At 50.1% G+C, this 22,133-nt stretch overlaps 4 protein-coding genes across 5 annotated transcripts; 2 read left to right on the top strand and 2 right to left on the bottom strand.

Annotated features, from left to right (window-relative positions):
- Positions 1 to 90: 90 nt before the first annotated feature.
- On the top strand, positions 91 to 3,921 carry LOC118505830 (GPI ethanolamine phosphate transferase 1). Of its 2 annotated transcripts, XM_036042185.1 has the most exons (14): positions 91 to 347; positions 415 to 581; positions 657 to 1,014; positions 1,078 to 1,311; positions 1,393 to 1,540; positions 1,603 to 1,794; positions 1,860 to 2,088; positions 2,163 to 2,314; positions 2,376 to 2,569; positions 2,651 to 2,844; positions 2,924 to 3,114; positions 3,193 to 3,273; positions 3,346 to 3,537; positions 3,614 to 3,915. In XM_036042185.1, the coding sequence occupies exons 1-14, from the start codon at positions 217 to 219 to the stop codon at positions 3,899 to 3,901; spliced, it is 2,751 nt and encodes a 916-aa protein (XP_035898078.1). In that variant the 5' UTR covers positions 91 to 216; the 3' UTR covers positions 3,902 to 3,915. The 2 variants fall into 2 exon arrangements, with proteins under 2 accessions (XP_035898078.1, XP_035898077.1); XM_036042184.1 differs by having other exon boundaries at positions 92 to 347; positions 3,193 to 3,537; positions 3,614 to 3,921.
- On the bottom strand, positions 3,146 to 5,743 carry LOC118505831 (zinc finger and SCAN domain-containing protein 2-like). Its single transcript, XM_036042186.1, has 3 exons — positions 5,445 to 5,743; positions 4,657 to 5,381; positions 3,146 to 4,573 (listed from the first exon to the last, which is right to left on the bottom strand). Exons 1-3 carry the CDS (start codon positions 5,580 to 5,582, stop codon positions 3,913 to 3,915), a joined length of 1,524 nt encoding a protein of 507 aa, XP_035898079.1. The 5' UTR covers positions 5,583 to 5,743; the 3' UTR covers positions 3,146 to 3,912.
- A 265-nt stretch (positions 5,744 to 6,008) lies between these two features.
- On the top strand, positions 6,009 to 6,954 carry LOC118505834. Its single transcript, XM_036042190.1, has 3 exons — positions 6,009 to 6,280; positions 6,356 to 6,701; positions 6,777 to 6,954. Exons 1-3 carry the CDS (start codon positions 6,088 to 6,090, stop codon positions 6,889 to 6,891), a joined length of 654 nt encoding a protein of 217 aa, XP_035898083.1. The 5' UTR covers positions 6,009 to 6,087; the 3' UTR covers positions 6,892 to 6,954.
- On the bottom strand, positions 6,900 to 22,043 carry LOC118505835 (dynein heavy chain 6, axonemal). The gene is made up of 14 exons (XM_036042192.1): positions 21,715 to 22,043; positions 21,352 to 21,620; positions 20,973 to 21,278; positions 19,489 to 19,647; positions 17,708 to 18,246; positions 15,788 to 17,633; positions 14,423 to 15,699; positions 13,748 to 14,345; positions 11,310 to 13,673; positions 11,102 to 11,243; positions 10,282 to 11,018; positions 9,939 to 10,205; positions 7,390 to 9,865; positions 6,900 to 7,326 (listed from the first exon to the last, which is right to left on the bottom strand). The coding sequence occupies exons 1-14, from the start codon at positions 21,715 to 21,717 to the stop codon at positions 6,979 to 6,981; spliced, it is 11,331 nt and encodes a 3,776-aa protein (XP_035898085.1). The 5' UTR covers positions 21,718 to 22,043; the 3' UTR covers positions 6,900 to 6,978.
- Positions 22,044 to 22,133: the final 90 nt, after the last annotated feature.

The following is a 22,133-nucleotide window of genomic DNA, read 5'->3' as shown; positions in this document are numbered from 1 at the left end:
TTAAAAAACATCGAATGTGCTATGTTTTATGTTGTGCGGAAAACATCGCACGCAGTTTGACAGCTGTGCCGAGCCGATTTTGTTGTGGCTCTCGGTTTGTTTACTTTTTGTATTTATCAGTTCAAATATCGAGTGCATAAAATGCATTCCCCTTCATCCGTGCCAGTCACCGCTTGCAGTGTCTTTTATCAACAGTATTAATATAAGATCGGAAACATGAAATTATTGCTACTGGCTGTGGTGATTCATGTACTGTTTTTGCTGTCCATTTTCTACATCCACTTCCAATCACCGATACTGAAAGGGCTTCCGGAGGGAGCAGAGCATGATCAACCACCGGCCGACCGGTAAGATACGCGGTGCTTACGTGTTTTTCTTTAGCGCTGCATTGCTCACATATCCTACCTGCCTCAGGTTGGTGCTATTCGTTGGGGACGGCCTGAGAGCCGAATCATTTCTGAAGCACAATCTAAACCGTACCGACTTCTTACGGAACACGCTACTGAACCGGGGTGTGTTTGGAATATCGAGCACCCGCGTTCCAACAGAATCGCGACCCGGACATGCCGCTCTATTGGGTGGTAAGGAAGTAACGTTATTTCCTTTATTTCGGAAAAAAACCCAATAGCCTTCATTCTTTTCTAACATTTACACAGGCGTTTATGAAGATCCGAGCGCCGTGTTCCGCGGATGGAAAGAGAATCCGGTCGAGTTCGATTCGGTGCTAAATCGCACCACCGTCAGCTACTGCTGGGGTAGTCCAGATATAGTGCACATGTTTTCTCGCGGGGCCACCCGCGGACGGGTGCACGTGGCCGCGTACGATAGCAATGATGAAAGCTTCGCTCAATCGGCCAACACCTCGCTGCTGGACATTTGGGTGTTTGATCGGGTGCGGCAGTTTCTCGGGAGCGAGCAAACGAAGCGCGAGATTCTGTCGCAGAAAAAGGTTATTCTGTTTTTGCACCTGCTCGGACTGGATACGGCGGGCCATGTGCACAAACCCCATTCGGAGTGAGTGAAGGAGAGGAAAACCGATGCTGTCGAATTTACGTCACGATACACAGTATGTTGTAGATTATTTACAGAAAATCTAGTCACTGTGGACCGAGGAATTGAGTCCATCGTGCAGCTGGTGGAGCAAGCAACAGCGCATGACGGACGGACTGCGTACATCTTTACATCCGACCACGGTATGACGGATCACGGATCGCACGGTGCCGGTCATCCGCTCGAGACGGATACGCCCTTTCTGGCCTGGGGTGCAGGATTCAAACATTGGAAAGAGACGATTCCTGCACCGGGTAATGAGTAAGTGGCTATGTGCAAATATATACATATTTTCCGTTGCCTAGTTGCGGTAACCTTGGTAACCCATTTCGCCTCATCTAGCCATGTTTTGGAGCTGGACAAGCAAAGCATACCGGTGCATCACATCAACCAAGCGGATGCGGCTCCACTAATGTCGGCCGTACTAGGTATAAGTGTGCCAAAGAATAGTTTAGGACGTTTGCCTCGTGCTTTGCTGAACGTGTCAGAGGTAAGCATTGAGCACTTTTTGCCGATGGAATGTGCATAGCAAAATGAATTAATTAATTGCAGGAGTATGCAGCCTGGGCGATGCGTAACAATGCGGAGCAGCTACTCGCTCAATACTACCGCTGGCAACGGGAATCCGAGGGCAAAATGTTGCAGTGGTTTGAGAGCACAAAGCAAACTAGCTTTAAGGTGTTGATAGAAGCGCTACAGACAGAGATTGCCGACGCAACCCAACGGAAACAGTACACCGAAGTGGTGAGCCTCGAAAAACCGGCCGATGCAGCGTCGACTGCCACTAACAAAGCTTCATTTCTTCCTAGCAATCGTTGTGCAAAATGCTTATCGATACGACGCTGGGCGCCATCGAATACTTTCAATGCTACTACAAACCCCATCTGTTGGTGGCACTCACGCTGACCATGCTGGGCTGGCTGTTGCTGCTTGCTAAGGAAACCTTTTCACCAGCGAAAAACCGTGTATTCGCGCCCAGTCGACCCATTGCCGTTACAGCCGTGATAGGGGCTCTATTTGTACTGATTTTTAACATCGGTATGAAAAGCTCTGTACAAACATGCTGTAAAGGCTAAAATGATTATAAAACTATTCCCATTCCTCTATTGCAGCACAAGGCACACCGTCCGTGGTAATTTTGTACCTTGTAATGCCCGTCACACTTTGGGGCTACATTGGTGCGCACTGGCGACAGTACGCGCCGCTCTTGCGCGGAACAACCGTGATGTATGCTGCCGGATTCATTGTCGCCGCAGAAGCATTGGTAAAGGTTGGCTTCTTTTTATCAGGAGCATTTTTCTAATATACACACGTTCTTGCTGCAGGTGTTAGCATTTCTAAATCGCCGAATACTAGCACCGTTGCTATGGATACATTGCCTGATCGTGATAAAACCAAAGCTCCAACATAAAGGCAACGGATGGGTAGCACTACAATGGATAGGGTGCAATTTGCTTCTGTCTGGATTTTTCTTGCTTCCCACCGTCGTTGGGCGTGACAATTCCAACGTGTATCTGTTGTAAGTAATGGCGTATAAAGAATGGCTTTTTGTTTTTGGTAGGCAAGCTTTTAAAAATCAACCTATTATTATTCTACACAGGTGCCTTTCAATCACCGTGTGGACCATAACCAATGCTGCCGTGGTGTATGGATCGAAGCAATCTTCCATCTATAAAGGCACGGCACTGCTGGTGCAAGCACTGCAAGCATTGAATTTATCCTACCTCATCTATCTTATCGAGGGATCGGCTACCGTGCCACAGTGGAGCAGATGGTTGTGTTGGATTTTCTCCGGTAGCGAGCGTTTTTTTTTGCGAGCGATTTTTCTCCCAGAAATCATTTTGCGAATTAATTTAATGTTTTTTTTTTCTAGCTTTTGGACTGCTGCTTCCATTCTGCACGGGTACTTCGCTTCCGGATCGCATCCTAGCGCTGTTTAGCGGTTTAAGCGGCCCGTACACGATGCTTTCACTTTCCTACGAACCATTGTTCTTGCTGTGCTTCTGTCACACACTCTACCTGTGGCTCGGTGTGGAAAACAGCACTCGCAACAAGCGGATAAAGGTGATTTTAAAAGAGCGAGAAAAAAAGTTTCTTCACATTCTAAGCTTTTCATTCGCTGGATTGGATTTTTATTTACAGCTGGATGGATTCTTTTTTTCCTCCTCTTACCGTCCGGAGGGAAGCATCGACTTCGATCAGACACGGCGCACGTTTGGCTTTGTATGTTGCAAACGTTGTGAGCTCGAGCAAGCCTCTGTGCGCTTCATGATGTGCTTTATTGTATCGTTTCAGATGCTCTTTCTTCTAGCATCCTTCTTTGGGACGGGCAATTTAGCCACGGTCAGCTCGTTCGATCCCAACTGGGTCCGGTGTTTCGTGGCCACCTTTGCGCCATTCACGATGATGGCGCTGATTGTGCTGAAGCTGCTCATACCGGTGCTCTTGCTGGTATGCGTCTTGAAAGCAATCGGTATCGTATGTTCGGTAAGTTTGGATCGAACAAAAGTGGTCTTCCTGATGTAAAGTGCGTTTCTTCTTTCCTTTTTGTCTCATTCAACAGGTACAGAAGGCGAAAATGTTTAGCCTCACACTGCTTGTGTGCGATTGGATGTGTTTGAACTTTTTCTTTCTCGTCCAAAACAAAGGCTCGTGGATGGACATTGGATCTTCCATCTCGCACTTTGTCATTCTCGAGTGCACGACAATCGTGGTCATGATGCTGTACGAGTTCGTTCGCCTCGTGACTGAAGTTTCACTCGCTTCAAACCGCTCCGGCCAACGACACTCGTTGGAAGATTTTATCCCATCCCAGAACTTGCCATATTCCAATAAAGAGAGAATTGAGTAGAGCCGCACCACTTACGACGACCCATTCTCCGTGCTGTATTCCTCCTTTGTGTCCGGCAAACGGTACTTCTGGTGGACCTTTAGATGCTGGGCAAGGGCATTGCTTTTGGTAAAAGCTTTCCCACAGATGTGGCAGCCGTACGGTCTCTCGCCCGTATGGATGCGCCGGTGAGCCGTTAGGTCGCACTGTTGCGAAAACTTTCGTTCACAAATATCACACTCGTACGGCTTCTCGCCCGTGTGCGTCCGCATGTGCAGCTGTAGGAGGAAAACGCGCGCAAACGCACGGTTGCAGACGGTGCACACGTGCGATTTTTCATTCGTGTGCCGCCGCATATGCACCTTCAGATTGCTGCTCTCGGTGAACCGCTTGTCGCACACGGGACAGGAGTACGGTTTAGTGCCGGAGTGCCGTCGTTCGTGCAAGTCCAGGGCGGACAGTGTTTTGAAGCGCTTCAGGCAGTACCTGCAGCCAAACGGCCGCTCGCCGGTATGCGTACGGAGGTGAGCGGTAAGCGCGGAATGCGAAATCCACCGCTTTTCGCAGTACGAACATACGAACAGTTTTTTCTGCTGCCGTTGATCGGTCGAAGGGTTTTGATCGCTAAATACAGCTTTTGACTGATGATTTTTTTGAACGCAATGCGTTTGGTGCGATTTCAGTGTCTGAGGGCTAGGGAAGAGATGGACAGGGGCGTGGTTAATAAAGGCAGGGTAAGGAGAATAAAAAGCGACGGATTACGGATTACGACTTACCTTTCGAATCTCATCAAACAATGCTCGCAAGCAACGATGCTGTGTGACAGCAAATGCCGAGCATAATGTTTAGCGGTTACGAAACTGGCCCCGCAGTATTCACAGCTGTAGTTAAAATCGTGTTTTGCCTCGGCCACATCGAATCCTTCCTCATCGTGCTCATCGTTTGTTTCATCTACCGTGTGGATTACTTCAAACGTATCCCCACTCTCAGGATCCTCGTATGTCTCACTCGGTTCGATTTCTTCCTCCTCGATCAGGGAATCAGCATCGGTCACTGTGTCGGTATCGTTATAAAGCAGCTGTTCGTGTTCCGCTTCACCCCTAGACTCTGCAATCATTCGTACTTGCTGCTGTGGCAAACAAAGTAACAATCCCATTGTGCCTGCACTTAATTCTTCTGCATCTTTCACGATGGAAGCGTTGTCATCCAACTCAACCGATTGCTCATCCTCATCCAAGTTGGTTTCCGTTTCAAACAGGTGCGATTCTGATTCCGGTGGTACAAGCACGTACGATACGTTGTCACAGCTCAAGGCAGCAAGACTTTCGTTTTCTATTGCTAAATCAGCAACGATACTGTTGCTCTGTGCATCGTTTGCGATGATAAGGTTCATTAGCAGATCGTTGGTTTTCCGACACCGTACGGCGAAGCGCTCCGCTATCGCTAGATCGTTGAGACAGTTGCCGCAGATGTGTTTGGAAAAGGCATCGTTTTCGAAGATCTGTAAAAGGTGTCGAATTTTATGAGCGATGTTGGAAGGCTCCGAAAGCCGCCGGATGGTTACCGCTATAGCTCCATTGCGTGCTATTAGGTCGCAAATTTTCATGTTGAATTCATCGAGAGTATCGAACACATACACCATATCGTTGTCCTCCATCAGGCAACAACGACAGCCCGTAGCTAGTAGCACTTCTTCCTCCATACCTCAACAGCTCTCAGTTTCTAGTTTTTGGACCCTTTTTTATCTTAAACGTTTCATGGGATCGTACAATTTTTGGAACACAATTTAATGCGGCATCTGCACAACGCTGTTTGCGATTCCGTGTGAGTTTTGTTTTGGAGGTAAATTGTTTGTTTGTGTTTGATTTGACAGATGACAGCCATGACAGCGAGCATGTCATTCGTCTTCTCAAAATGAGATCATTTCACGCACCCACTAATTTACGATACGTTCTTCCGAATTCATTTACCAACTGAAGGATAGTTTAAATTATTAAATTAAAATACATATTCCTCAATTTGCATGCTTTTGGGTAGTGGCAACTTCTCTAATACCTCGGCAAAGCACTTTGTTCTTTTGCATCGATGGATGAAATAATAGGGCTTGCTTCACCCACCAACGGCAGACAATTTCAAAAACAAAACAAACGTTCTCGGAGTTGTGTGGAACTGCGGCAAACTGTCAGCGTAGAAACTAGCAACAAAAAATGGAAGATTCTCGTTACCTCATGAATCAGACGGAGCTTATAGCTACGCACCAAGACGAACTGAAACAGGAACTGCTAAAGTATTACCGTACATCGCTTATTATCAGCTTGCTGAAACAATCCGATGCTCCCATATCAATCGAAAGCCGGGCGCTACTGTCAATGTACAAACATGACGGAGATCTGCCTTTGGGTGAGTACGCTCGAAATGCGTCCCATTCCCTTACCGCGATTCAAACAAGCTCAAGTTCTGCTTCCCACCGTACAGGGCTAGATCACATACGTAACGTTGATATTAGCTACCATGAGCGGATATCTATTGGCAAGTTCGTTGAAGGCAAGATAACCGAGCAAGTGCGACCATTCGTGGAGAAAGCAAAGCGCTTCAGCGGTGGTGGTGATCTAGCGGAACTGTCTGCAACGCAGTTCCGGGAACAGTACAACAATCTTCAGCTCGATCAAGAACGGCAGGAACTGACGGAGAAGCTGGCACAGTTGAAAGTGCGTAAATTGCAGCTCATGAAAGCTTGTGCCGATATCCGCACCGGACCATACCAACGTAACAACGTCGAACTGAAGCACGCCGAGGCACGTTCCATGCAGCTTAAAACCGAGTGCGTACAAATGAGCGAGGAGTTTACCGAGATAGCCGAGTGATGTAATTATTGTGTTTTTTCTTTTCTTTTCAGATTACTACACAAGTTAATAGCGAATGAGATTACGAACTGCACGCCACATGCCGTCAAAGCAATCAAGGAGGTAGCGGCCAACGTCAACACTTTGCTAGGTAATAATAGTAAATAAGGCTGTGGTTTTTCTGATTATTATAATAAATGCATTTAAATTTGAAAGCACATTAGTTGCAGAGCAAGACTACCGTACCGGTACTGCTTAATCCGTTATTAATGTAACGAGAGCAGTTCCCCGCAAAATCCAGTAATCGGATGGCAGTTCTGAATCAAGCAGTACAGATAGTACGAAATTGGTCGATTGCCCGGTCGTCGATAGTACTCCCGCTCGTACGCTCGTTTTGTACAGTGGTGCCTCGTAGCGATTGCCTACCGTAAGATCCGTGCAAGGCTTTAACCACACGACGGGCAGATGGGCAATCAACTCCCGGTGCCTAGCATCGCAGAGACCTCCCTCTGCCGGATCCCACCGACCGGCTTCAATGAACAGGCCGTGGATGAAGATTCCATCACCCGGAGGGTTCAGATTTTGGAACAGTTCGCTAGTGCCCTAAAACGGAGCAACATTTAGCACTATTTCGTGCACACGTGTAACAGAAATTTAGTAGCTTACCTGCTTGGAACGATCCTCATAAATCGCCGATTGATGTAACGTTACGCTCATTATTTCGAAATCAAACCGTAGCGTGTCGATGGGAACGTTATGCTTGCGAGCGTACGTCTGTAGCGTCCCTGTGAGGAACGATTGTGGGAAAAACAGACCACAAACCCACGAAGAGATGGGCAACCCCTCCACGCACCAGCTCCGTACGTACTCAATGCGATGCTGCAAATCCGTCACCCAGCTGGCAAGCGTCTTCGTCGAAAGGTAGCCCTTCGAGTGCCAGGCCTGCGGTACTTGATTGTTGCCGAATGCTCGGTAGATCGTTTCCAAACTCTCCGACATTACCACAAACCCTTGAATGGCTTTCTCGAGATCGCGCAAGCTACCGTGCAGTACGGACAAAAGCCGATCGAACCGGTCCACCTCCTGCAGCAACACCGTCGTCAGTGAGGGAATGCGATTTTTGGCGTCTCGCTGCAGCAAACTCGGATGCAGCTCGTCGTATCCAATGCTGGGAGCAACCGCCTTGCGAATCGAATCAATCTTCTCCAAACACATCTTGTCCATGGCGGCCATCGCCTCTTCACCCAAACTGTCCCCACCCGATTGGCTTTCGAGCAGCGTGCTGAGGAAGAAGTACGTTTCGTTCCGATTGAAAATGATGTTTGCATTCTCGTGCATGCCGAATATGTCCGGCGGATCGTGTATGGACAGCTGGCCGGCGTACTCCAAAAATCCATCGATCTTGCGTGCTTCGTCGCCGGCGGGGCAGCGGTACAATCCACTCCCACTGTAGCTGTAACCGTCGGTCAGGATCAGGGGGGAAGAAAAACGTTTCAGCACTGCCCGCAAACATCGTTGGTCCCACACGTCCGTTACACGCCCCCCGTACGTTATCTCTCCGTTGATGTATTCCAGCGCATCCCACGGTATCGGCGCCCTTTGCTCGCGATCGCAATAGATATCCAGCGTGCGGAGGGCACATTCGCGGTCGCTCTCACTAAACTCGTACGTTATGTTCCACCCGAGTGGACCAAACTTGCGCCGCTCCAGAATAACACCGTGGAACATGCAAAGCCCGAAGACCAGTGCTCGCCACTGTGCTCCGAGCACATGGAACTCGAACCAGCTACGGTCCAGCTCGGTTAGCGAACGTACCAGATTCGATCGCAACCCTTTCGGCGGTTCGTTTGTTACCTTCACCGAGTTCTGCAGCACACTGATCGGGAAGGTGCGTACCGGCATGGATGACAAGAACAGCCGGAAGCTGGCATCGACCGTTTGCAATCCCATCGCGATTCGGTTTACGATTTTCTCCATCGCCTCCATCCAGGACGTGGCAAGATGGCAGTTTTGTAAAAACACCCAATGGCCGCCACGGGTGCCGGCTTCGATAAGAGATTCCGCCGCCGGTCCCTGGCCCTGGCCGAGCGAAATTGAGTGCAGCCGCTCAACACAGTCCCGTTCTTGGGCAAATTTGATCAGCGCCGTCATCGGATCGGATCCCGCCGACAGCACGAACACGAGCGGGATGGTAGGCGATATGTCCGCGTACAGTGACGCTAGGCTCGTATTTTTCGGTGGCTCGGTGTATCGCTTTCCCAGCGCATGGCGAATGAACTCGGTGACGGCAATCACCAGAAATTCGTCCTTAAGCGCTGCCACCAGCATAAGCTTCTCCGAAACCGAGAGCCTTGCGTTCCAATCGATCGCTGCCGGTGCGGGAACAGGTGCAAGGCAAAGATCCTCCTGGAAATCCTCGATACGGATCAGCAGCGTCCGGTGCAGCTGCTTTGTGAGCTCCGCAAACTTAACCGAATCGTACACCTCGAGAAAGCAGCAGGCAATCCATTGACTATCCGTCAGGAACGGTGGTTTGCCTTCGAGCGAAAACTTGCGCTGCGATGGTCCGCGCACGATAAAGCTAAACTCTTCGTCCGAAAACTGTTGCGCCTCGCGGCAGATGGCAAACGCTACCAAAAATCCACAAATCAGCTTATGCTTCTCGAACAGTCCCCGGCAAATGTTGGCAAACACGGTGAAGGTGATATCCTCGAGCAGGGTGGCAAGGCGCTCCGGCAGATCCATCCGGGCGTGCGGTTGCTCAACCACGGAGCAGTACACTTGGGTAAAGTAGCGCAAACTAAACTGGTACATCGGATCAATCTCGGACAGTGAGGCTACGACGAAGTACAGAATGGCGCCACGTGCGGCGAGCACGCGGTACTTTTCGCGTGTGGCTGCAATGTTCAGTTCTGTGCGCTCCGTTTCGATGAGCCGATCGGCGATGATGGTAGACATTTCTTTCGATTCGTTCAGCGACTCTACCAGCTCCTCATCATCGAGAATGTTGCCTTGCGAGCTGTACAGCACCTTCAGTATCTTGTCTTCGAGCAGCAGCAGTTGCTGCTTATCTGCATTGATGGTCGTAATAAGATCGTTACGCTGCTTCTCCATTTCCGGTAGCTCGATCTTGATGATCTCGCTGTAAAATCAGACCGATGGATGAGGCACATTTAGCTATGCACACACACACATAAGCGAGCTTCACTACTTACGCCAATAGTTGATCCTCCAGACCGCTTCTCGAAACGAGGAAGTTGACCAAACTAACTTGAATACAAATCTCCGGTAGAAAGTGTGGATTCGGGAGCTTCGTAGTCATGTAGAGTCGGAAGTTCGTATCGTAATCCACGTCGACGTCGCCCAGTTTGATCATCAGTCGGCCGTTCTGTAGAAAGATCTGTTTCATCAGCACCGTTCCCAGCACAGGATCCAACGTTTCCTGGACATCTTCGATCAGCATTGGAAATCCCTGCCTAATGCTGTGTAAGAGGAGCAAGCATTCAAATTGTAATTTTGAGCAAGCGCTCACAGAATCATTTCGCAACATGTACTAACCAAATTTCCAATATTCTCATCATATTCCCATCGGTTAGCTTGATTATGCGCAGCTCGTTTCGGGACTCCATGTTGCGTATCCAGCGGTTAGCTTGCTCTTGCGGATCGATCATAAGCGGCCAACGACCACCTTCCGTCGCGATGATACCATTTTCCACGGATATTTCGTCGCGCGGCAGCCCGTACATGTTCCACTGGCGAATCTGATACGAATCGCCCAGAATTTGCACGAGACTAAAGGTGGGGCTGCTCGGAATGTTTAGCCGCTTGCACTCGGACACCCAAATTTCGGACAGTGTGCGGCGGTAGTCGATGGGAAAGGCGCCCAGGTAGGCGACGTACGCGGACGCAACCAGCACATCGCCCGGTACGGCAAAATGTTCCGCCGTCAGTTGCTTCACCGTCTCGCGCCACCGTACTTCCTCGTCGGCCAGGGCTGACGTTAACCGACCGGCACGGTTTAGCCGAGCGCTGGTAAGATCGTTGTGATCCTGCAGCAGCTTCATCTCGCGCTTCTTCTCTTCCAAGTTTGCCATGAGCATGGTAATTTTGGCTTCGATTTCCGCCAGCTCGCTCTGCTTCGACTTGAGCAGCTGCATTACCTCGCCCAGCTCCTGTTCCGCTGCCTTCTGGCGCTTGATCTTCGGCTCTACTACCTTGTAAATTTTGGCATACTTCTCGATGGCAATAACCCACAGGCACATGGACTTGGCCACTTTGGAAACTTTCTCAATCGTCTTTCGGTGGTGTGATAGTGAGAAACAAAAACAGAGAAAGATAGTATTCGAATTTGGCCAACTCGAAATGTGGCACCACTTACCGCCGGTTGGAAATCCTTATGGTCAACGTATGTCTTAATTTTCTTGATGATGGCTTCGGAAATGTGTTCCTTGTCGTAGTCCTCCAGCTTCTTCAAAAAGTTCACATCCGACATCACCACCTTGGCCGTGTTCCAGTCCGGTCTGGGGAGATACAACATTATATTGCTGATTGGGTCCACCAAAGACAAATTGAATACACCAACTCACTTCGCTCCGAGCAAGATGCACACGGCTTCCATCACAAACTGCACCAGCTTCGGTGGCTTCTGGAACACGCGCAGCTCATTGATGTCGTTTTTGTTAAGCGATTTAAGCGCGTCCTGTGCCGCCTGTAGCGTTGGCATCACGATCTCCAAGTCCTTCGCCGCCTCGTCAGCAATCTCCTGCGTTTCGGATGCTTTAATTTTAGCCTCCGCCTCATCTTTCGCCACACTCTTCTTCACGCTCTCCGCCATCGCATTGTCCTTGTCCAGTTTCGCGAGCAGTTCCTTCATGTTTTTCGACTTCTCCTCCAGTATCGGAACGAACTTTTTCAACTCCTCACCCATTTCCGCCACCACCTGGTTCGTTTCCAGTATCTTGCTCAACCCGTTGGCGATCCGATCCTTCTTCTGTACGATCGAATCGATCCGCTTCTGGACCAGCACCCGGTACTGGTTCAGCAGCTGCAGGTAGCTGCTGGGCGTGGTGTAATAATGGCGACGCATTTCGCGATAGAATCGTTCGGAAATGCTTTCCACGCTCTCGTGTATCATGACGCAGATTTGGGCCAGATGCTTGCACTGCACCTCGTTATCGGAGACATCCTTGAGGGAACCGATCGCTACGCTACGCAACGCCTCGGCGGGCCACTTCACGAACCAATCGATCGTGCAGCAGTTCACCAGCGAAGGAAACATGCGACATCGACCCCGGAACGTATCGCCGACCGGGCTCATGCACATAATCACATGCAGGTTTGCCCTGACCCGTTTGATGAAGAACTCAAAAATGCCGTCGCGCGTCTGGTTCGCGTATCCACTCTCGATGCACGGTTGTCTGGAGTTTAGAATGATTTTCTCATACTCGTCGCCTTCGAACAGGTTCGGCACTTCGCCGGAATTCAAAATGTTGTTAATGTCCTCCATGAACGCCTCATGCACGATTTGCGTGTCGGTAATAAGGAAAACGGTTGGCTTGTTCAGCACCCCAGCAATCCAATAGATACGACGCAGATCCTCATGGAAGCAGCTGTGATCGTAACCGCGCCGCAGCGCTATCTGGTGACACTGGTAGCCGTTGATGTGGGACGCTAGCTTTGCCAGGCTCTGCTTACCCATACCGGACACCCCGACCAGCAGCCCGTTGCCTCGTTCCGAGCGCAGCAATCGCGCCAACCGCACAATATGTTCGACCGCATCGGCAAAGAACACCAGGTTCATCTCCGACCCAACCGTGCCATTATAATCCTCCAAATAGTCCACCAAGATCGACTTCAGCTTCTTCATCTCCTTGATCTCCTCGTACACACGATCGTCAGCCGCCTGTCCGAACACCATAAAGTCGCCGAACATGATGGTTTCCTCCGGCTGCACAACGGTTGTTTCGAAAAACTTTTCACAACAGTCCTGCAGCAATTGCTTAAAGTAAAGCTTATCCTCCTCGTTGATCAGCCGATCGTAGAATATGCGCAGCGACTCGTGGTAGAACAAGCGCATCAGCTGTATCGGATTTATATAGCTCGACGAATCGGCCTGCAGCACTCCCTGCACACACTTGGACAGATCGCGCAGATTGAACACGTAGTGCGACTTCTTCGGCGTCGGCAACAACTCAGCCGATATGCGTTCATACACTGCCACAGCCGTCTCAACGATCGGGTCAGCCAGCGGCCTGATCGCCATGTTGAACTCGTTCAAGAAACCGGCCAAAATGGCTTTAAAGATCGTCTTCAGTGTGTCACTGCTGGGCGAGGGTAACGAGAACAGGGCAAAGTGGCGAATGAACCGTGCCGTCAGCACATTCCGACCACCGCCCGGTGGTGCACAGGCCGCCCCAAGCGTTACATCCACAATGTCCTTCCAGTACATCTTTTCCCGGTCGTACAGTCCACGGAAATCGGCAAACTGGCGCAGCAGCTCGATCGGTGGTTGACTTCCGTATCGGTCCAGCTTCGGCATGTTGACGTCGTCAATGAACACTACAATCCGCTTGTTAATCGGTGCCCCCAGAAGGGTCTTTTTGCGCCGTTCCAGCCGGGATTCTATGATCTCTTGCGTGCGTGCACTTTCGCTCTGGGCGGAAAAGTTCACAAAGATCGGTATCACGTCACGTTGCATCAGTCGGTTTAGGATTTCGCGGGCAAGTACCGACTTTCCGACGCCGGTATCACCGGTGAACATCACCGGGTACTGGTGGTGGAGTAGCATTTCCGCCACAAACCCATACTTGGTTGTATCGAGCGTGGGAACGAGCAGATCGAAATAGGGCACCGACGGATTGTAGACAAACTTGGGATGCATTGCGTTCCAGCTTTCCCAGGTGCGTGTTTTCGTGTTGATGCGGAAATCCCACAGCGTATCCTTGGGCAGACTGGAAGAAAGGGGGTAACCACCAAGCAAGCTATAGTACCGCACTCCTCCAAACCTACGTACGAATGAACTTACAGGCCTATTTCTTCCTCGTTCTGCAGCGTCCGATAGTACTGCTCGAACTGTACCTTCGATTCATCCAGCAAATTGCCACCAAACGACCACAGCATGCTCCAGGTGAACATTTTGAAAATGTAATGCTTGGCTTCGCCGCGCTCCATCAGATGCAATCCTTGCGTTTCCTGCAGCAGCAGATACAGCAGCTTGGTCATCATCGTCAGCTTGCTGATGTTCACCTGATGAATGCTCCACTTGCAGTTGCGATGCAGAAACTTGGTCACATTTTCGTAGTGCCGTTCGTACAGCGCTAGTACGTGCGACTTTAGGTCACCATCCAGATGCAGATGCTGGACCGAATTGAGCCACGATCTCACCAGCGAGGACCACCCGAGGTGTACCGGATCCATGTACACCATGCCGCACCGGGAGACGGTGGCCGGGGAGGCTTGCGCCAGATCCTGCACCTCGAACACCATGTGCACCCAGCTCGTCAGCTTGATGCGTTCCGAGTTGGCCAAGCACAACATTTTGTTGTCGTCCAGTACGGTGTTGAGGTTCTCGATCCACACCGCATCGACTGGCCCATCGCACACAACCCATTGGTGAATTTCGTCTAGATAAAGAGATGAGAAGACATTAGTGCGGGTTGCGCAAATTACGGCATAAGGCCAAGGATACGGATGCTCTAACCCGTTACGATCACGGCGGATCTTATAGCCAGCCCAAGCAGCCCATCGCGCCATTCCATGGTGGCCAAATTTACGAATCCATAAAGCTCATCCATCGAAATCGCTTTGGGATTGAGCGTTTGTATGCGCACCGGACGGTACAGTGGGCCGGGAACGGCTTCGGCGTGCAGCTTTTCAAACGCATTGGCCAGTATGTGAAGCACCGTCGTTTTACCGCTCCCGGTGGGGCCAACCAGCATTACACCCCACCGGACCACCATCGTTTCGTAGAGCTGGAGCGTTTTCAGCACCAGCTCCGGAACCGGCTGCAGATTGCGATCGATCATGCACTGTTCGATGGCTTGCTGTAGCTCTCCCCGTTCCGGTTCGGGTAAATCGACGCCCGGGAACAGATCGCTCAGTATGCCATTAAACAGCACAGCATCGTTGGCCAGAAACTTTGGCAAGTTGGAGTCACGCAGCGCCGAAATGAGTGTCACATCTTCCCGTTGATCAGGCGAGGCACGTTTCAGGGCACCCGCCATCACGAGCACACTCTTGACCGCGCGCATTCCAAAATCGTAATGATCCTGCTGGCTCAGCTGCTCGCTGCACAGTTTGTACATTTGCACCATCTTCTTGGCCAGTATCTTCGATCCCTCGAACCCTTCCGAGTAGAGGATGACCTCCGCGATCAGCGCGTAGTCCGGTACCATCATTGAGATCGGTCGAAACAAAGCCTTCAGGTTGTCGGGCAACTCGGTTCTACCGGCGTACCCTGGATTCATCGTGATAAAAGCGGCACACGAAGGTTTGAGCCGTATTTCGCGCCCCTCAAAAAGAAACCGCTTCATTTTGGCAGCCTTTGCATTTCGTATCGTAATCAGCTGCTGAGCAATGACCGACAGCACCTCGATATCGATGCGATTGAACTCGTCGAAACAGCACCAGGCGCCCGATTGGGCCAGCCCCGTAAAGAACCGTCCCATCATTTTGTAATCCAACCCATCGGAGCAGTTAAACACCACACACTGGATGGCGAGTGCCTTGGCCAGATCTTTGGTTGTTTCCGTTTTGCCCGTACCGGCCGGTCCGGCTGGTGCACCGCCCAGATCCATTTGAAGCGCTCCCATCAGGCACAGGTAGCACCGGTCGGTAAGCGGTGTAATGACCAGCACTCCGCCCGCACCGAGATACTCGTAGAAGTAGGGCAGATTGGCCGATGCCATTTTCGTTTCTATCAGCTCCGTTTCCGACATCCAGTAGTAGCGTAGCATTTTTAACCATTCAAAATCCGTGCTGTAATGGGACACAACAGTGTAGAGCATTATCAAGCAGACGAGAGTTATGCCACACACACAGTGAGTTGCAGCATACAGGTACTTACGATTTTTGCACCCTTTTCGCGATCATTCCTGCGATCATGTCGCGCGCGTGCACATCGATAGTGATCAGCGCACACAGCACCTTGCGCACGAGTTTGGAAATTTTGGTGCGTGCGATCGCAGCTAGTACGGTCAAATTTTTGGTGAGCTGGCCGTGAAACTCTTCCATCCCCCTGTCCACGTTGCCACCACCGTCGAGAATGTTGTGCACGTCCGCTGCCCACTGCTGCTGGGAAATGGTCAGTACAACCTGATTCGGATGCTCCTGCATCCAGTAGGAACGATCCTTCAACCCGTAAACCCGAATGCCCTGGCGCATGTAGCGCTTCACCGCCAGAAACATGGCTTCTTCCACCTTCGACAGCCAGTCCTCGACAGCACCACGCGCTTTCAAACCGACGCCGAACGTGAGCCGTTCACCTTCCGGCGAGATCATCGCAATAATGTCGTTGGTCATGACCGATTCGCCCGCGTCCGTTTTCTTCCTGCCAAACTCAATCTTGGCAATCGCATCGAAGCACTTGGAAAGGTGAGGCTGTACGGCGTACGGGTTTTTCGTTTGTGCCAGTATCTCCAGCAACTCGTCGTTGGACAGAAAGTAAAATCTTGGAAACGCCATCCGCTTCACCTCCAGGTACGCCTCCAGACAGCGGGTCACCTTTTCCAGCAATCCGTTATTGATCTGAAGCTGCTCCAGCACACCTTCGGCCGTCATGGCACCGAGCGCGAGGGGGGCTTTCTGGGTGCGGCGCATCAGATCCTTCCACGCCTTGTCCACCTGCAGGAACATTTGCGTTTCGTGCGGTAGCTGGCGTTGGATGTCGGGGGCCGAAAATATGGCTTCCAGATAAATCCACGACTGCTGGCACTGCATCCACTCGTCCAGCGTGCGGGAAAACAGATCGAGCTGCGATACCCAATCGTCTACCTTCGGTTTGATAGGACCCACGTGTCTAGAGGCGGCCACCGTGCTAACGTTGATGCTGGACTCATCCAGCACGGTTTGGATTTCGTCGATGCCCGCCAGCACAAACACGTCCCGATGATCGCGATGGCTGATCACGGTCAGCTCCAGCTCCTTCCATGCATTCTCCACCTTGTTCAGCAACGTTTCTAGGCCCGCTTCGGCGCTGGCCATGTTCGACACTTCCATCAGTTCGGCCGCTACGTCCTCTTCGAACGCGTTGGCATCTTCGAACGTGTGCAGATAGATTTCGGTCTCTTCGGCCAGATGGCGGTTAAGGATCTGTTCGATCTTGATCCAGTGCCGCGTTTTGAGAGCCGGATTGCGCAAAAATCCCAGCACCGGTATCTTGTCCTTAAACTCTTCCGCTTCCGCCTTCAGCTTCGGGATGATGTCATTTTTCGGCAGATTCTTATCGAGCATCGCACAGTTCTTCAGGATCTTGGTGTTGAGCGCTTCCACCTCGTCCATGCTCAGCTCGTGAAAGTGTATTTCGTTCCATATCTCCACCGACTCCTTCCACTGCTGCACACTGTCCCACAGGATCTGGCGCAGCTTTACCTCGTTGATGACCTGATCCAGCTTCTCGAACCGGGTCACCTCTAGGCGAAACTCTTTCTGATACTTTTTATACTCCTGCGCCTTCCGCTGGCACATGGTTAAGCGTTCGGACAGATCGATCAGGCAGTCGCGAACCTGGGCCGGATCGGATCCCAAATCGAGCAGCCACTCCTTCAGCACCTCCTCGTGGATGTCTTCGACTTCGGAGAATATTTTCGTAATATCCGCCTGCAGACACAGGTCAAACTTGTTGATCAGATCCTGCTTTTGCGCCCGTTTGCTTTCCAGCGTAATGCTGATTTCACTCAGAAACTCCTCCATATCTAGAACGGGTAGAGTAACGCATTATGTTCTCCCTAATGTTTTAAAACCAGTAAGGCAACGCATCCCAACCTACCCAGATACTTGTCTTTGTCCTCGTCCGAAAAGGTAACACTGTAGTGTTTCATAATTTTTAACGCTTCGTAAGCGTAGCTGAGCTCCTTCTGCAAGCTCGCCACATGTTCATGGCAAACTTCCAAATGGTTGAAGTAGTAGATGTAGTGATTCGTTTCCTCCGGCACGATAAGCAGCTTCGTCTGCAGCTCTTCGCCCTTCTGCTCGACGTAGTTGATCTTCTCCATTGCCAGCCGGGGAATGGTTTCGTCCAGCACCGCCAGCAGCTGCTGGCAGATGGGTGTAATCTCTTCCCGGAACGCCACCTGTTTCACCTGCAGCAAACCCAGCGGATGCGATTCCCGGATCTTCTCCAGCTCGGTCATCTGATTGCTAAAGCGTTCGCAGTACATTTTAAGAACTTCCAAATTCGTTTCACCCCTGATCACGCCATGATCGACGGCAAGATTTTCCTGGTACGACAAGCGAATTCGATCGAACTGAAGTACGTACCGATCGACGCCATTGTACGCCTCGACAATACCGTCGAATATGGTTTTCACATCGTCGGAAAGTTGAGTATCGTTGCGTATGATGAAATCAAGGCTGGGTGGATTTCCACACAGCCTGTCCTCCTTTCTTCCCATAATGGTCGGTCTAGTGGGAGCAGGGGAGAGGTAAGCGTACGATTAATGTGACAGTTACAATTTCGTTTGCTGCGCCCAGCAGTAGACTCTTACTCGGTGTAGATGTCGAAATACGTGTCGCTTTGGAAACGATCTATTTTGTAAACCGTCCGCATTACCAGATTGCTCAGGTCCTCCAGCATGCGCGTGGTGACTTCGCGCGATGGATCAAGATCGATGTGCGTCGGTTTCAGCACCAGCTCCACGTTCATGAACGGTGGCTTCGCGCATCGGCTGTCCGCGCTCAAGGGACCGCTTGCCATAAAGTTCAAAAACACGTTGGCCAGATTTTTGAACGACTCACGCAGAATTTGATGCAGCAGCGTGATCATCATCTGATCGGCACAGGCAAGGAAGCGGGCCAGCAAAGCGCACAGCTTACGTTTGTTCGCCCGCTCGGTGAAGCTCATCATGTCCTTCAGCTTCTTCTTGTTGGTCACGTTGATCGCTTCATCTTGGGGCGAGAACCCACGGTCGATGAGTGTATTACAGCATGCATCAACTAAAAAATTTATTACCAGAAATTCTTTGACCATTGAGTTCGGTGCAACTGCAACGGCTTCTTACTTACACAACACCGTACGCATCTTTTGCCGCAGCTGTTGAAGTAGATCGCGCACCTGCTCGAAGGTGGTCATCTGCGTTTCGATGAAGTAAGGCAGATGCCAATTTTCGGACACGGACACGTCGAAAAACCGGAACCCTACCAGCTGCACAAACTCGTCCTGCATCGTGAGCAGTGCCCGGGCCAACCGTGGCAGCACCACGAAAGCGCTGGCCGCAATTTTTGCCCGCGCGTTCTCATACTTGTACCACTGGATGTTGCGCAGCCAGATGCGGAACGCTTTCGCACGGCGGTAGTGCTTAAAGAAGCCCAGCTCCGTAAGCCTGCGGTACTTGCGATAGTCCGACAGCCACGCATCGAGCTCGGTAAAATGATTTTCCGCATCGCTCCAGAACGTGACTCCGTGCCGGCTGACGGTGAAGTACTCGTGCTTGTCCGCCTTGCTAAATGGGACCTCCCTGAGGAACAGATATTTACAACATTATAACCAGGTGGAAGAGGCGGGGGGGGGGGGGGGAAACGGTTTTTGAAATATCTTACAGAAAACTATACGGTGTGAAATGTTCACTGTTTTTGGAGTACGCGTAAGTAAGAAACACGAAGCTATTATCCTTCAGCTGTTTAATTCTTTCGTCGATCAGCACCTCCAAATCTATCGGCACGGGTATGTTCAGTTGGCGTGTCCGGGCGGCAATCCGCTTCTTCCGTTCCCTGTAAACGACAGTGTGCGTGTTGGTGTGTGTGTGTGTGTTTTATTTTCTGCAGGAGATATGTAGCTAATACTTACTCGCCCAATGCGAATGTAAAAACGGCTTTCGGCTTCGTTAAGGCCGATTTTACTTTCTTAGCTCCGGTCGGTTTATTCATTTCGGTTGAATTAACGCTTTAACCACCGTTTGTATCAATGGCTAGCACACTGAGCGAAAAATGTTTGAATGATGTACATAACTCCCATAGCAACGATTCCCCCACGGTTACCTTGACATTCAAAAACGACCACCAGAGCAGCCACACCTGTTGAGTAGTGATTCGGGTGCAAACGAGTGCGTACTGTTAACGAAGTAAATTCCACCGAAGGATTGACCCCGCGAAGACTGGTCAAACCTTTTACGCCGGTTATAGCGTGCCAACGTTACTCGGAGCGGACTAACTAATTCCTTTAAAAATTTATTTAAAACACAATTTTATTTCATAATGGACTCGCACAGTATACATGCATATGGCGTTACACTACTATTTGGACGGAATGGGTGGGTTTCTCACTGTAAAGCAGCATCAATTTAGAAATTTAAAAATGTATTCCAACTCGAGGCAAGTGTCTTCCTCCAAATCTGTACAGTGTACCGCATTCATGACTTTGTTCTTCCCGAACATGGCACGCAACGTTTGTGGTCTGGTAAGTTTAGCAACTTCCTGAAAAAATTAAAAAAATATACGCACACACATAAAGCATTGTAGCAGAAAGCGGTTCATTTCTCTATCGCTTACCGGGCAGATGGGACCACAAAAGTCCCGGAAGCTTTGGTATGTGCTGCGGTTATCATCGTACTTGTTCGTAATTTCTAGCGCCATACAATCGCCACTGATCATTTGCATTACCATTGACTGAGCGCAAAAAAAATTGGTGATTAGTAAACCTGCAAAAAGATTGCTAAGTAAAACGGTAAAAAACCATACCTCATATTCTGGGACGACCCCTTTGTACACTTCAAGAAATTCTTCACAATTGGGTCGCTCGAAACGCAACATCTTAATAGCGGTGACGGTGAATTTTTTGCGCAAAATTTCCGTTATTATTTCGCCCGCTTTGCCCTCCCGGACGGCGTGTGGTTTGATGATGCACAGCGTACTGTTGGTGAACAGGGCCGAAGAGCGAAGTACGAGCTTGATGTCGTTGTTTAAAAATATGAAGCGTGATTCCTACAATTAAACGAACATTTTATGTTAGCGTCAGGTTGATTTTCTCTCCTGGGAAGCATTCACGTACGTTAGCCGCATCCTCAGCAGATCGTGAACAGTACACGTCACCCCCGTACAAGCCACGGAAACTGTTTGGGGCGCACTGTTTAGCTTCGGAAATTGATTCCGGTCCACACAGCTCCCGGTACTGATTGTACGCATTGTTTCCGATGATCTCCAGGGCGACAAACGATTGGCTAGGCATACAGTCCATCAGATAGTTCAAGCTGGAAGCTTCCGAACGGACTGACTTTAACATTGAGGAATAGTTTTCATCTATTTTCAGCATTGCCAGCCGACGAACGCCCAATCCTGCCTTGTGTATCCGTGTCAATATTTCACCGACGTGTAGCAATGCTTCCGCCTTGATCAACCCGAAGGAACTGTTTGGGAAGAAACGGAAAAAGGCATTAGGAAAACGACCTCATAATTTCGAACCATCTCTCTACGACTCACAGCTGTTCGTCCGATTTCTTGTTTCTCGTTTTGGCATCCCCATAATCGAGAATGTTAATCTGCTTGCCGAAGATCAGCAGCTTCGCCCCAATGAAGAAATCATTCTCGTTCAGCTCTTCGATTTTCGTGCGTCGCAGGAATGTTTTGCGCGTCTTCAGATCGACCAACTCCACTGCGTTGTCGCTGGGAAAGAAGCTTACCACCAGCTGCCGGTTGAGATCGGCCTCTTTCTGGTACCATTCTCCCAAATACACGTTGCTGTTGGCGTTCTTTACAATCAATATAAACAAGAGACAAAGTAAAGAAAATGAGCATGGTGTGGGAATCACCTTAAAAATACTTGCAGTACATCACAAAACTTACCATCGACGGAAGAGTGATTTTTTTAAATACTTGCACCTGAAGGACGATAGCTGTATTTGCTAGCGATCGCAACCGTTTTTATTTGTTTACTTTGTTTACGCGGTCCGTTGCTGTTGTCAATGGTAACCGTACGGCAGGGATCGCATCTTGAACGTGAGCAGCTGAACTTGGCGGGTTTTCAAGAAAAAGTCACTTAAATTGATTTATTTTTACTTATAAAATTAAGTAAAATCGAGCATAAAGTCAATTTTCCGTGTACGGACATCATTTCGTAAGCAAAACGAAAACAAATCGCGGATCTTTTCAGCTATGGACATGCGTGACCGTGTAAATGCGGCATAATCCGCAGCAACTGCCGAAATCACCAAGGTGTGTAGAGAATTCGGAAACATTTTGACAGTTGACCAGGACAATCGAGC

Source organism: Anopheles stephensi, chromosome 2 (assembly GCF_013141755.1).
Source record: "Anopheles stephensi strain Indian chromosome 2, UCI_ANSTEP_V1.0, whole genome shotgun sequence".
Taxonomy (NCBI): Eukaryota; Metazoa; Arthropoda; class Insecta; order Diptera; family Culicidae; genus Anopheles; species Anopheles stephensi.
This window is presented reverse-complemented; position numbering and strand designations above follow the sequence as displayed.